The 14937-nt window shown below is 37.4% G+C and overlaps 1 protein-coding gene across 1 annotated transcript in view; it reads left to right on the forward strand.

Moving 5' to 3' along the window:
- Positions 1–14937, forward strand: part of LOC104140172 (solute carrier organic anion transporter family member 4C1) — a 34929-nt gene that overhangs the window by 8033 nt on the left and 11959 nt on the right. Inside the window, exons 3-8 of the mRNA XM_068925893.1 lie at positions 5599–5793; positions 8413–8509; positions 9395–9510; positions 10398–10513; positions 10817–10961; positions 12921–13116. Of these exons, the coding sequence (XP_068781994.1) occupies positions 5599–5793; positions 8413–8509; positions 9395–9510; positions 10398–10513; positions 10817–10961; positions 12921–13116 (865 nt within the window). The remainder of the gene's footprint in view (positions 1–5598; positions 5794–8412; positions 8510–9394; positions 9511–10397; positions 10514–10816; positions 10962–12920; positions 13117–14937) is intronic.

A 14937-nucleotide genomic window follows, 5' to 3' on the forward strand; every position in this document is an offset into this window, starting at 1 on the left:
GACTTAATATATTAGAGCTGTGGTCCACAGACTTTTTGAAATACAGAAGCTGTGGAAAGTTTTAAATTGAACTCATGCTTTCTTTTCTGTGGCACTATAAGCAGACTGAATTCCTGATGTAGTTTTGACTAGTGTAATTCACATACTCGTGCTGTGACTGTGTCGTGAACAGGTTTAAGGATTTAAGCTGGCTGAAAATGAGCACTGTCAAAGTAAAATAATTACAGCATGCCCTTGCTGGTGCAGGGAATCTATGGACTGTGGCAGACTCTGTAGATCTGTGTGCTGTGCAATGGCACCCTTTAACAGTGAAGTCAACCACAGTACATGATCCTGTAGAATATCTGATATAGCTAGCTCTGATGGAGCATCTTACCTATGCATTTAGTTGTATGGTTTAATAGCACTGCACCAAAAAAACTTGCTGCTTATTTGCTTGGGTGAGTAGTCATCTACCAAATTTTTATGTATTTGGAGTGAACTTTTTATTTGGAATAGCAACTTAATTCCACAGTCCTACTTTTTGGTAAAGATCTGCTTGGCACTTTATTCTAAAGTCCACCACCTTATCTGTTTTTGAATGCTTCCTAGTTGGTTCCTTGGTTATCTCTGTTCAGTTGTTAACTGTGTGAATAAATAAGTAAATACAGTGAGAGTTTCACTTGAAGCATGACTTTGAAGTGTAGTTCAAAGCAGTATTTAGTATAGCTGCCAGGACAATCAGTAAACTAGAATACAAAATGCATCTAGGATGACTGTAGGCCTTATCCTGGAGACTAGAACTTACTCTTATGCCTTAAGATGTTCATGTGCTTTTAAGTATATACACGTGGTACCCTACAGAATTATTTATGAGACTATTATGCTCTGTAAAAAGGAATTACTCTTCCTAGTAGAGTACCTGACCAGAGTAGCTAACCAATAGACTACCAGCTTACAAATAGCTTTAGCCACAGCAAACACTTATGTCTTGTCTGAACTCTCTGAAAGACTTCACACTCAAATGTAGCTTAGATGTAATCACTGTTTGATGCTGTGACTTGTTTAGGTTACCTGGCGTGTTCAGCATCTGAGCTGGCTCTAATATTTGTAGTCTAAACAGGAGCTCCATCTAGTGGGTTCCATGATGAAACCACTCTATATTTGATTTTTCAGAGGTAGTACAGGGGGCTGTATAAACTGCAGCAGGAGTGATGTTATGAGCAATGTACTCTTAATTTAATTGAATATGAAATGTTATTGAAACATTTAAATTTGTACAAGATGACCATCTGAACAAAGGCAAAGTGTAGATCTTCACTTGACACTGTGAGGACAATCAACTATTGGAACAGGATACCCAGAGAGATTATGCAATTTCTATCCTTGGGAGTTTTCAAGATCCAGCTGGGTGAAGCCTTGAGTAATCTGGTCTAAATTCAGTGTTGACACTGCTTGGATTAGGAAGTTAGATTAGGAGGAAGACCTCCTGATGTCTCTACCAACCTGAATTACTCCAGGAGCTTGTTTTAGTAATATGACTTGTGTGATGTCTTTTTTTATACTGTGTACGTACCTTTGTACATTAGTAACCAGCCTTAGCCATTTGAGTTGAAATGCATGTTGTGTCCTTTGAGGAAAGGAAGAATGACTTGAGTCACTTCTCTGTTCTGGAAGTGGTGTGGCTATGGGGAAGACATTCAGTGTTTGAGAGTTGGTGAGTCTTCTAAGCACAATAATTGATTCCCCCTTCTTTCTAGAATGTGGTGAGGTCAATTAAACTGTGGCATTTGGGTACTAATGGTGATGTACAAGCATTTTTTTAATAGGGCATGGAGGAGGTAGGAAGGTGTGATGTAAGCCTCTAATTTGACTGTGTTCTGTCTTATGCAAGCAGTCTGACTGCATGTTTTCTATTGACTTTGCTCCCTAAAGAGACTATCTGACTTGTCAGATAACTTACAGTGCTGCTGTTCTCTGCTCCACTTGGTGTGTTTCTCTAATCCATTTAGATGTTCCACTACTACAGAACATCTACCTTCAGAAAATAAGAATTCTTAGTCTTTATTCAGCATGCTCACTGAAGTCTTTCAAAGACAGGGCAGGCAGATCTTTAACTCTAAACGGGAATAGAAACCGAGTTGTTCTTTCTGTCCTGCTCCTCACAGCCCTTTCCTCCCCTCCCCTGCAAAACCCAAATGCCACTGGCTATAATTTTAATGTAGTTAAAGCTACTCTTAATATGTCTTACTTCTAAGTAATGTTATTGCTGAAGCATCGCACAGTTGCTTATGCTTTGGCTAAGATGTTGCATTAGATCTTTGGAAATTCTTTAGCCTTTACATAACTTGAATTCAGGTGGGTATATCAAGATTAAAACATGAATGAAGGTTTGTTATGACTTATTCCATTGGGTGGTATTACAATAAAAATAGCTTTTCTGCTCTTCAAAATATAAATCTAACCTTCTCTGAGAAGGGAAAACAGGTTTTTGGAGAAAAGGCCTTAAAAAGGTGGTAAGCCAGCTAAAAACTTTTCCTGAAGCTTGGTTTATCTCAGTTTAGGCTTCATGATCATGTGAAAGCCAGTGCCCTCTCTCCACAGTTGTTAGGACTATGGCAAACAGGCTTGTGAAACTAATCCAGCTTAGATTTAACCTGGGTCACTTTTCCAGTCTGCTTAACTATTCAAAACCATGAGCTGGCACAAGAAAGGTGAGGGGAGGGGGTGTGTGTGACATTAATAGCTGAGGTAGAGAGTAAACTATCATTTGATAGTTCTGTGCGATGCTGTCTTTAACTAATCTCAGTTTCATTGGTACCTTATGTTCTTTGTTTCCAAAATATTTCTTGAAACGGACTATAAGGTGTATATGATATCCCTCTGCAAATGTGTTTATATTGAGGCTTTTAGAGTCTTAGGTGATGTGAATGAAAGGATTATAATTGTATTAAAGCCTTGCAGTGCATGTTGGTGGTTCTCTTCTCTTTGTAGTTAGAGACCTGACTATGTGGTTCTGAAAACAGACTAGTGTGATAGCTTTCTCTCAGTATCAGGATAATTATTTAAGGGCATCTAAATTGAAGAGCTGGAAGACTGATGGAGAGAGGCTATAATCAGTAACATAATGACACAGGTTTTTAGATCATTAGATTGACATGAACAGAAACATGGTGGGGAGAGGTTCTTAAACTCTAATAGAATTTGATTGCCATTACAATATCTAGATTTCAAACTAAGCTATATCTTGTTTAACTTAATTCAGGGTATTTTCTTGCTCTGTATTACTGATTTTTCTGCTGTAGGTCCTTTAATGAGAAAGATAGCATTTGTATACTGCACTAAAGCAATCGGCTGAATGCTGATTTAGATTTGCCTAGTAACTTTTGGATATTAACCTATAAGTGCAGATATAGTCTATACAATCGGTGCTGTTGAATGAATAACTATTGTATGACATGATGTCTCCCTGTCATCAAGAGCTTTACATGCTGTGCATGCAAATATGAAGTTAACCTGATGTAAGGCTTCAAATCGCTTCCTGCAGAAGGGAGGAATATTTTTTAAAAAAGATTTAACATTAAATGGAAAATATGCTCTAAGAATTTTAATTTTTGAGTAATAATTCATAATAGAATGTCCCCAATGTGACCATAGTGTAGCATTAAAATGCAGGTTATTGCCAAGACGAAAGGAAGAAAAATGTTATTGACTCCTCTCAGTGGTGTATTCACATCTCTCTGTTGCTGGTTTCTGTACAATAGCACTGAATCACCTGTTGTGTACTACGTGACACTTCAGCTGTGGTGCTGTGCTGTCACTGCCACAGAAAGGCATAATAAAAATCTGTGAATGTGTTTTGGGTAATTTCAGTGTAAACTTCTGTTGAAATACTTGCTATATGCCAAACTCTTCCTTGTCCTACCTCCTATGAGCCCAAAGCATGTGTGAGCATGTGCTTTATTTACATTGGAGAACACCTTTGAGAACACCTTTCACTTAAGTGAAAGGATCTGAGGAAAAAACAATGTAGTAATTATGTGGCGAAGTAGTGAGGATTGATCATTGATCAATCTACTGTATCTGAAACTGGAGATAGTTTTCATGTAATTGCTCAGTATGGATTGTTCCCTCCGAACTGATGTGTGTTTTCTTTCTCAGGGTTGTGTACTCTTCTGTGGAGAAGTGTGGGAAGAGCCATGCTTATTTTTTCCTTTTGGTCCTATCTCTTGGGACTGCACTAAAAGTGCCGCGATACCCAGAGGAAGGAGAAGGGAAAGCAGACTCCCTGTCCTCACTTCCTCCTTTCCCTTCCCTCCTCATAGTGCCAAAAATAACAGGGGTAGGCACAACTTTAACCTGTTCCACCTCTGCTTCCTGCTTTTATTTAAGAACAAATGCAGGGACATTACATTAGTTTCTCATTCTGGAGATATTAGTGTGCTCTGTGAGAGCTAGTTTTTTTAATAGGGAGAGACTTTTTTCAAAACAGGATATAAAAGGGAAGGAGTTACTTTTGCCTAGGACTCTGACAACTACAATTTCTTCTCCAACAGTCCAGCTTTCTTCCTGTCCTTCAGCCTACTAGTCTTTTTCCTTTAAGAATGGAGATTTAGTGTTCCTCAGAATCATTATAAGGTACAAGAACAAGCTAGCGTCTGTTACCTAGAGGTATTCATTAACTGCTTTATAACTATTTGCATGTTTCTGCATACATTTAGTCAATAATACTTTCAATACTTGAAATGATTTTAATATGTTATTTCATCCATCTTTCTGTGCTTAGTAAAGAAACAAAAACCAAGCCATGATAATATTTCCTTGGGGGTAATATTATGTCATTGTCAGAGTCCAGCACTCTCTGAGCAGGTTCTTTCAGATATTCCACGCACGGGGAGTGTAATGTTTAACATTAAAGCTTACTTGAGAGAGTTTGTTACGTGGGATTTTTGATTTAGCAGAGAGCTAAAGCAATGTACTGAAATCACAATACAAGTGTATAAACTTAGCAAAATATAGCAATTGCAATATACAGTTCAATCACAATACCAGTGTGAATTCCATTACCAGTCTCTATAATATGCTCACTGTCACGATGCTGGGTGTCCCCAATCTCACTGGGAAGGAATGCGTGGCTTGAAGCCAGCTCAAGCTCTCTTTGAAATTCCTTTGGTGGTAGTTCGAGTTTTATACTCTGTTGGGCTGAACCACACATACACCTCCCCCATGTTGGTCTGGCTATCTTGAGGAAGAAACATTTACACCTGGTCCAATTAACGGATATGGCTGCTCATGTAAAACAAAGGTCACCCTCCAGTCCCCGTTGTGATAAAGTCAGTTCTCTGTGCAAAAGCTATGGTTAACGAGCTGGATCCTACACTATCCCTGAACTTCATGGAGCACCTTGCCCTCTGAGCCTTCTCCCATTGTAGGGGTTATTGGTCGGTCACAGTCATAGGGCTGTCATGTAGAAGATTAGTAGTAGGGCTGAAGATTAAAATGGGAGTCTAGCAACATCAGTACTGTGTGTAGTTTAGCTTTCAGCGCATGTGTTACCTTAATTGGAATGTGATGAGTTGGGTAACTGAATTTTAAAGTCTTGTTGTTTCTTTCTTTCAGATACATGTCAAATTCCAGGAGGAAACTCTGCTAACGTTACTTGCAGTGCCAGCACAAAGTCTACACTTTCCAACTACCTGTATGTCTTTATTCTGGCCCAGCTGCTGCTGGGAGTTGGAGGAACCCCACTATACACTTTGGGGACAGCTTTTATCGATGACAGTGTCCCAAAACACAAGTCTTCCCTTTATATAGGTAAATTCTTTTAAAACTGGCTATGATGTATTGGCTGTATTGATCATGTACTACAACATCTTACAAATGCTTTTATGGAGTGAGTTCTAAATTAATCTTTCTTCATTGCTCGCTTGTGTGCGTAAAGTGGTTCAGTAATACCTAACTTGCACAGAACCTGACAGTCTGCTCTAAGTGTCCAGTCTTTTCAATAGCTATTTGACTGAGCACAAAAAGGACAGTTTGTACACCTGATTTACATGCTGTTTCTTTGTGTCAGTAACTGAACATGAACAACTAATTGGTCAGTGTAGCCTGCCTGTAGATGACAGAATAGCAAAATTTGTTTTCTGTTGTCACAGGTGTTGAAAATGACTGTGTATCAGCTCAGTAGCCACACCTTACTGTATCTTTTAATTATTTTATATAGTTCCCTTCTAATGGTATGTTGTTCCCTCAGTGCAGGGGCACTCCTGTGTATCACATGATCTATGCAGTTCTCTAGTCATATATAAATTTGGCACTTAAGGAGGAAGTATTGGAAGTGTATTTCCTTAAATGAAGGTTAAGGGATTGCATAGAAACATGGAGAATAAGTTTGTATTTTATTGTGGGCTGCTAGAAAGCTATAGAATATTAATTCTTGTGGTCTTAATCTTTTCGGTCAGCACTCTGAGCTATGTGCACTTTTGCTGCCTAATTTAATGCAGTCTAAGTACCTTCTATGGTTATGAAGCTATTCAGCACTTCACTATTCAGCCTGTGCTGATAAAATTGTTAATTGCACTGATAACTTGCAGTAGGCAACTAAAGCATCTTGGATTCCTGGATTCTTTTAATTTCTTTTTAAGTCACTATTTTAATCTAATTAAGGTCAGTTCTGTCCCTACTTGCGTGCAATTCTTGTGTAAGAGTTCCAGGCAAGGCACTTTATTCAATGCCAATAGATACAGCATGAGCAACTGGTTTATCTCAAATAACAAAGACTGCTTTTATTTTTGCTGTTTCTTTATCTGGAGAGGAGTTTCTTGAACTTCTTCTGAGGCTAGTGAAATATATAGAGGAGACCTAGGGCCACCTGCATAATTAAGGGTATCAAGCAACAGCCTGCAAACTCAGGAAGATAGTGTTGACTTAAAACATGACTGACCAATACAAAGAACTACAATGCTAGTACAGTCTTCAGGCTACTGCCAAATTTAGAACAGTGTGTTACTTCTTCCTGATGTAACAAAAATAGAAGGGAATTATGCTGAAAGATTAGGTAGCTACATTAAGCCTATAACTTTTCTCTAGTCTTCATGCAACGTACTGAGAAACTAAAATAAGTTGTGTTGCCTTCTTGCCTGATGGAAGATGACCTGTGCAAGACAGCAGAAGAAACAGAGGTTTTTGCTAATATCTGCAAATAACTTAGAATATATGCTTGCCACTCATAAGTCAGTAGGCCCTTTCTCTTCTGAAGGGAACTGTCTTACTCTTACTGAACTGAAGCATCTAAATCTAAAGCCAGTGAACAGCTAAGCAGTTCCAAAGGGTGATATAAATTGAGTGGTCTGTAGGAGGGCATAAGTGCCTTCTAAGCTAAGTTTGAAGTTCTGTAAGATGAATGTGAACTTATCTCTGAGTGGTCCTATGAATGTGTTAGCATTTCCAAAATAGAGGAGAGCCTGGGCTACTGTCAACTCAGTATTTATTTTCATTTACTGGTACTTTGGTATTCTTTTCTGTTTTCTTCTTGCTGATTAAAGAGATTGAAATGTTGAATATTTAGGAAACAGGCATGTTGGAAATAAATCGGAAATTTAGATTCTTCAGCCCAGAGAGGATTGTAGAGTATCAGCAGTGAGGATGCCTGTCTCATTAGTTACTTAGCTCTAGTTACTATTAGTTGCCAGCCTTTATCTGCAGAGACACCGCTCTTGCTAATAGTGCTAATGTACTAATGTACCACAAACATCTGGCTGATAGGCCAGAGTGACTCTTGTGGAATCAAGAAAACTTTTTACTGAGGTGAAAGATAGTGGATGGAGCAAAGAGGGCTTTTTCATAGGACTTGGCTGCATCTGCCACTTGGTCTTCAACGCTTTTAACAGCGGTTAGGAGCCCTGGCTCTGTGTTAAGGCTTGTACCAGTTAAATTGAGGTATCTGATTCAGGTTTCTACAAAACTTCAAGTGGCAGATATTACTGCTGTCAACAGTTTTGACAAAACCTTAGCTTCTGGTCTTGACAGATCTAAAAATCAACTTAAAACTCAAAATAAATCTTTAGGTTCTTGAAGATTACGTTCATGTACTGTTGACAACTGATGCTCTTCAGAAACTTTTCACAAGGTAGCTTGTGATTGTAGGCCCAAGATGCATGCTAAAGGCAAACAAATAATGTATAAAGATGCTGTCAGAGAGGTTTTTTATTGTGTTGAGCCTCTGAGAAAAGGCAGGTTTAATGAGCTGCCAATTTTCAAGTAAATTGGCACAAGTGCATATTTTTGTCTTCTGCACACTGTAGGCTAAATAATGACACTGAAAGAACAGGCTGAATTACAGAAACCATTTGATGTTAAGTTTATTTACAAATTCATTGAAATAAAGCTTTGAAGGTGTATGGCAAAGCTTGATATATATATTTTCCCTTCTAGGAATTGGCTATGCCATGTCACTGCTGGGTCCTGCTGTTGGTTATGTCTTAGGAGGGCAGCTACTTAATATTTATATTGATATCCAGATTCCAGAAAGGCAAGACAACATTTAGTCTTTTGCTTTCTATTTTCTTTTTTGAATAATCATTATTAAATTCTTAAGCTTTTCTCCATGATAGCATTTGCTTGGAAAATACTGATTTTTTTTTTTAAACTTGTAAAGCAACTTGTTAAGTTAAACAAGGGCTTCTAGCTAGTAAGATGTAGTGAATAGCCACTCCCTTTAAAGTTCTGTTGTGCAAATAGTTAGTTTTAGCTTTTGGAGATATTATTTTAAAGCTGATAAACAAAAATGTCTTTTGGTTAATCACTCCTTTAGCTGTTTTAATTGTCTATTGATATCATGTGTGAAAGGTTTTGTTGAGGTAGGATGTAAGCAGTAGGATATCACTTTCCTGCTGGGGCAGTTTGCTAGAAGATCTGTCAGCTGAGTAACAGTCCACTCTTCAAAATGATATTATGAATTGTAACAGTATTTAAACCTTCGGCTTGATTATACGCTTGTTCATTTCCTATATTTTAGTGACTTCAGATCAGTGCAATAGCATTCTTCTGAGGTACTATATTTGCTTTCATATAACTCATTGATTATGAAGATTCTTTTTAAAAACAGCTTTGTGTTTTAATGCTACAGTATTCTGAATTCAAGGCCAAAGAGTAGCCTTCAAATCAGACTGAATGTGATTAGTAAAGGATGAAAGCTGTATTTGGTAGAGTGTAATAGATCTGATCAGTATACTTGATCCTATTCAAGCAAAGAAACAAACCAATATAGTACATGCAGAAAACGAGGAGAAGAAAATAACAGTATCCCAAGGCTTTTGGGCACATCTAGTGTAACAGAACTTACTGATGTCTGAAGTTGCTGATTTTTTGAGTTCGTAACTGCTAAACCTAATCTTCCAAAACATGTTTTTACAAGGATGGATCAAGATGACCCACGTTGGCTTGGAGCATGGTGGATAGCATTTCTTGCATGCTTTTTTGCAATTTGGCTTCTGATAATACCTTTTTCATGCTTTCCAAAACACCTGCCAGGTAAATATTTAATAATACTAGATTACTTTGGAAGGGATACTTGTTTATATGTGTGGGTTATAGAATGTTGGACTTTGAATGATTCTTCTCTGGTTCTGTTCCTCATTTGGTTATGTTTTGGGTTAAAACATGATCATAAGTACCTTGTTTCTAATATGCAGCCTTTAGAACAATTGGGAAATAAGGCAGAGGGAAAGTCTTGAAAGATGTTGGGTAGGACTGGAAACAGGTAGAGCATAGAAACTAATGGTCAACATTTTTGAAAGATGCTTGCAGCTAAGCTCCCACGGCTGTATTTAAAACTAAGTTACCCATCAAGAATCCTAATGGCAATTCCTAGATCCTCGACTTAAATCTCAGATTGTTGTCTTTGACCCCATTGCCTTTATGGGTGGAATAATCAAGTATGAATTGCGGTGTCCTAGAGCAATCTTCCAAAGAATACTTTAAATATACTTTTGGCCTTTTTGTTCAGGCAGCTGCTATCTAGGAGTATCCTCAGAAGAGCATTTAAAGAAACCTATGCTGCTTGTCTGGAAGGAGAAATGATGGAGGACAGGGAGCAATGAAATAAGAAACTAGAAAGAGTGGGAGGGCTATAAAAATACTGAATGGGCTTCAGGTTAGTCTGAAATTCTTAGGTGTTTCTAATAGCCTCTTCTCTTCTCACAGCCAAAGATTTCAAAGGGAAGCATGATGCTTTCAGCCAAACTTTTCTTTCCACACGAGTAAATTATTGATCTGTATCAAGAAGACATTCAAGAATTGCAATGCTTGAGCTGGGCTTCCCAAGGAAGAGAAACCTTTATTGTGATATTTATCAATATTTAAGATGTTTGAATACATTGAACAGTGTTCTTATTGTCCAAAAATATTTCCTTTTGTAGGCACAGCAAAAATACAAGCTGAAAAAATCTCTGAGACCCATAATGATGGAAGTGAGGCACTTGTTGAAATCAAGAACATTGGAAAAAGTTTTAAAGACTTTCCTATGGCGCTCATGGTAAGAAAATCTGGAATTTACTGTGCATAACCAATTTATTCTGAGAATCTTGAGATTTGAGTTTTACATGAGTATTTAGAAAGGTAATTGCTTTTCTTGTCATGCATGACAAGTTTTCAGTACTGCTGAGAATCTTTAACGTGTGCTACTTCATTCAGTTGATGCTTAAGACTTTTAAAGCAAGAAAAGCATGTTAATGAAGTTCATCATGAAAGGGTCTGCTTTCGAATATAGTGACTTCTAGTTTACATGATTTTACAATGAGATAATTTCCTGAGTGTTACACTAATTTTTTCCTCATAGATACTGTTGAAGAATCCTGTGCTCATGAGTCTAATAATAGCAAGTTCTTCAGAAGCTTTAGTTGCCACAGGCTTTGCCACATTTTTACCAAAGTTTATAGAAAATCAGTTTGGACAGACATCAAGTTTTTCGGCAACTCTAGGAGGTAATGTGGTTTTTAATTACATTGTACTGAACACCTTATTAATATAGCAGAGTGAATATTGGCTATCTTGCACTTCTTGTCTGAGACACCTTTGTGGAGGTATTTATATGAAAACTACAGAAATGCAGTTTCTTTTTAAGCAGTTCTCATCTGTCCGAAGAAAACCCTGATGCATGAAGGGTGCAAATCTACCAGTTGTCTGTAGGTTCAATAGACTAGGTACTAACATTCAGAGCAAAATGAGAATTCTGTGGGCTGCTGAAACCATAGTTTGTACCCTTCTTGTTTTGGGTGAGTAGCATTTAATTTTCCTTAATTAAAATCAGCTGAAGGAGAACTAAGCCTTCATTTCTACTAAAGGAAATGAGATGAAGAGCAGCTGAAGAAAAAAAGCACTGCTTACTACAAGTAAGAGGTTGAGCTGACCTTTTCCTTCAATCCTACTGTAGCATTACAGTGGGTTAACATCTAATAAAATAACTGCCTAACTGGGATATGTTCTGAAATGATTGTGTAACTGCTTTTGTAGTTGATGCGTTGTCATTTACTATGTGTACCTATCAGATAATAGGAATAGGTGGAACGAGGAAAGGTTATGGGAAGCGGAGTATTGGAAAACCAATATGAATCTAATGGAGAAGCTGCACTAGGTGGGAACACATGATGACTTGACACAATTTCTCTTGAAGAACAGCAGCCAGATAAAGGTGGATAGGCCAACAGATGCTTGCAAGATGGCAGACTTAGCACTTTGAAACATGTCTTGCCAAGTTACTTCTCAGCTCTATAGTGCTGCAGTGTAAGCATATACTAATTGAAGTGCTCTTGCTGTGACAAAAATGTGCTTGGGACTTTCTGAATAACTTATTCCCCTGGGTAATACTAGAAAATTAGTACTACTGCTACTCAGACATCATTGTCTTTTTAAAAAAAAAAAAGCATCAACCTGCAAGTTCTGTATAAAAACACATTGAAATACATGGTCAGGTTTTTAAACAGTAATCTACAATAAAGTAGAAAATTCTGTTCCTTCTGTCCTGCCCATTCCAGCTTGTCTTAATTTCTTTAATAGGAATTGGAAATATTGGCGGTGTTAATCAAATGCGCAACTTTCAGGAGGAAATGCCTACAATAATGTTGAAAGATGGCTGACTGTGCCTGACCTAATGTTGAACTAGCTACTCTGAGTATTTTCAAAGGCAATGTTAACTGTCTAAATCACCCTTTACTACAGGGTTCTGTGGTCTGTTACTCCACCAGTTCTGCCACCGTACCTCAACTATCTCTAAAACTAGTTGTCTCAGTGCAAGTTAAACTGATCACTTCTAGGTTGTATTGTGGATTAGCCATAGAAAAATACTCAGTTACTCACCAATATCTTCATGACTTATTCTCTTTGCACTGTTATGGACAACATAAATGATGGTAAAACTGGCCCATCTAGCTCAGCAACTTAAACTAATCTTCTGTAGATGCTTCATTGTATCTTGTGCTATATAATTGTACAACAGGGATTATGTTGCCTTATAGGAAGCTTGCAGCATAAGTGTATAATAAAGGACAGACCTGTGAAAATATTGGGAAGCACTGAGATAGCATTTTGAAGCTTCATAAAACAGCCTACAGGTGTTCAGAGATTTTTGCCCAGTATAGCAGTGTACTTCTAAGCAATTTGGATTCACTGCTTTGAAGTTTAGTTTTGTACAACTGTAAGTCAAGCTGTTAAGCTGTACTTCTGAAGAGGCTAAAGATAATGTAAGGGTAGAAGAAATCACTTTCAGTGAAATAATTACTCATGGTGACAGATTCAGGTGGGATGGTTTTAAAATGACATCGCAGGTATTGCATCTTAAGAAACAGGAAACTGCTGTGATTTGCATAACATGAAATTGCACTCTAAATTGCTTCACTAATTGTCTTGCATTTTTGTGTAATTGCTGGTGTCTTGTTTTCCTCTAGGACTTGTATTAATTCCAGCAGCAGCACTAGGCCAAATCATAAGTGGCTTCTTGGTTTCCAAGTGCAAAATGGATTGCAAAAGCATAATCAAGTTCATGATAGGCACTTGTTCAGTGGCACTACTATTAAACACAGTATTTTTATTTGCTAAATGTGGGAATGAACCATTCGCAGGTGTCTCTGAAACATATAATGGGTAAATATATTTTAATGCACTCTTGGGCTCGGTGTTAATGTTTAAAATACATAAGCTACTTCACAAAATACAAACTCTTTAAAAACTCATATCACTTTACCTTGATGTATGAAAATTCAACTATTTTATGCAACTCAACCTTGTTCTTTGACTCTTCATTATAGCAAACTACATATAGTTACATTTTTATTAGTCTAAAATGTTCTGAACAGGCTGGTACTGCTTAACAACAAAAAACTTCTGTAACCTTTCTAGGTGTGATAGCTGTGGTATTGACTAGGGTTAATTTATGTATATAAGAATAGTGCATATTTCATGATGTGTTAAAATAACCAAAGCCTGACAAACTGGGCAGTTTATTCCTGGGGAGGAATATGCCATCCACAACAATGTCATGAGAACACTGAGATACACTGCAACTTAAATTGATTCCAAAGTGATTGCAGACTTTCCCTAGAAAAGCAAAAGTGTTATTGTAGTGTTAGGTTCTAGTGCATCTACCATCCACTTACAGAAAGAGACTTTATTTTATCTTGGTAAAATGTCTAATATCTGAAAGTGAGATGCAGAAATTTAATGCAAGGAAATTATAGCTCACAGTGACCCAAGCTGAAGAATGGAGTATGCGGTCTAAGCCTAGGTTAGCAATAACATGATTCTGAATATTTTTGGCTGATGTGTATAGGAAGGACTGCTATAAACAAGTTCTGTTTTTCAGTCCCCTAAGGAACACTATTGTCATTCCAATGAGAATGTAGTCTATGAATCATTTGTAGATCTTTGTAGTAATGGTAATAACGGAATTCTAGGATGAATGTTCTTCCTGTTGCCATGAACAAAACTTATTCTGGAAATCAGGATAGCAATAGGAAAAACTTTCAGAAAAGTGACAGTAAACATAAAGCAAGATTTAAAAATTTCTGCAACAATAATCATTTTTTAGAGAATGGAGTTCTAGGATGTTAAGTTTTAAAACTTAATGTCTAATGTATGTGATCAAGTCACCAACATAGGCAGTATGTTGTATAAAATGTATGATCATGTCTTATGAAGGAATAAACCATAAGATTATAATGTTTAATTTCTCAAACTGCTTTAAAGGATATATATATATTTGATCTTCAGAAGGAGGAAGAAGGGAAGCTAGCTCTGCCAGAATTGAAAATTCAAGTGGTCAGTTATTCTGTCATGAATTAAGAGAGCTGGAGGCAACTCCAACTGTTTGAGGGTTTGCCAAAGAGCCAGATGCTGTTGTGCAAAATAACTGAAATAGATGGGCACCTAGGGCACCTGGGGACTGCTAACTGCCATTTAAAATCATGAGTATAAGCAATACATTGTGCAGCTGGGCAAATAACTTCTTGATATTTCATTAGGTCACAGTAATACTTGTACAAGAGTATAATCTGCAAGTTATACTCCGGTATGTAGGGAGGCATTTGTACCTCATTGGAATGGGGGAGATCTCTGCACTTTGTATATACAACAGATGAAATAGCATGAAGTGCACCCTGAAAATGCAGAAGATTGGGGGGCAGAGGTGTGGGAATAAGTTTTGTAGCTTCTGAAGCAAATGCAAAGTGGGAGTACTTCTACGGATAAATGTCTATTCAACAGCTATGGCTATGGTTTTTTCACTTGGTATTTATCATACTTTTTATTTACTGACTTAATGAGAACATCCTCTAACAATAGAGGGAAAGTATGAAAATCAAATCTTACTCGTGAAGGCAATTAAGTGCACAAATCTCGTAGAATATGAAGGGTACTAACTTGCTAGGTGCTTTAAGAGAATATCTTTAGTGTAAATGTAAGTGACAA

This window comes from Struthio camelus, chromosome W (genome assembly GCF_040807025.1).
Source record: "Struthio camelus isolate bStrCam1 chromosome W, bStrCam1.hap1, whole genome shotgun sequence".
Taxonomy (NCBI): Eukaryota; Metazoa; Chordata; class Aves; order Struthioniformes; family Struthionidae; genus Struthio; species Struthio camelus.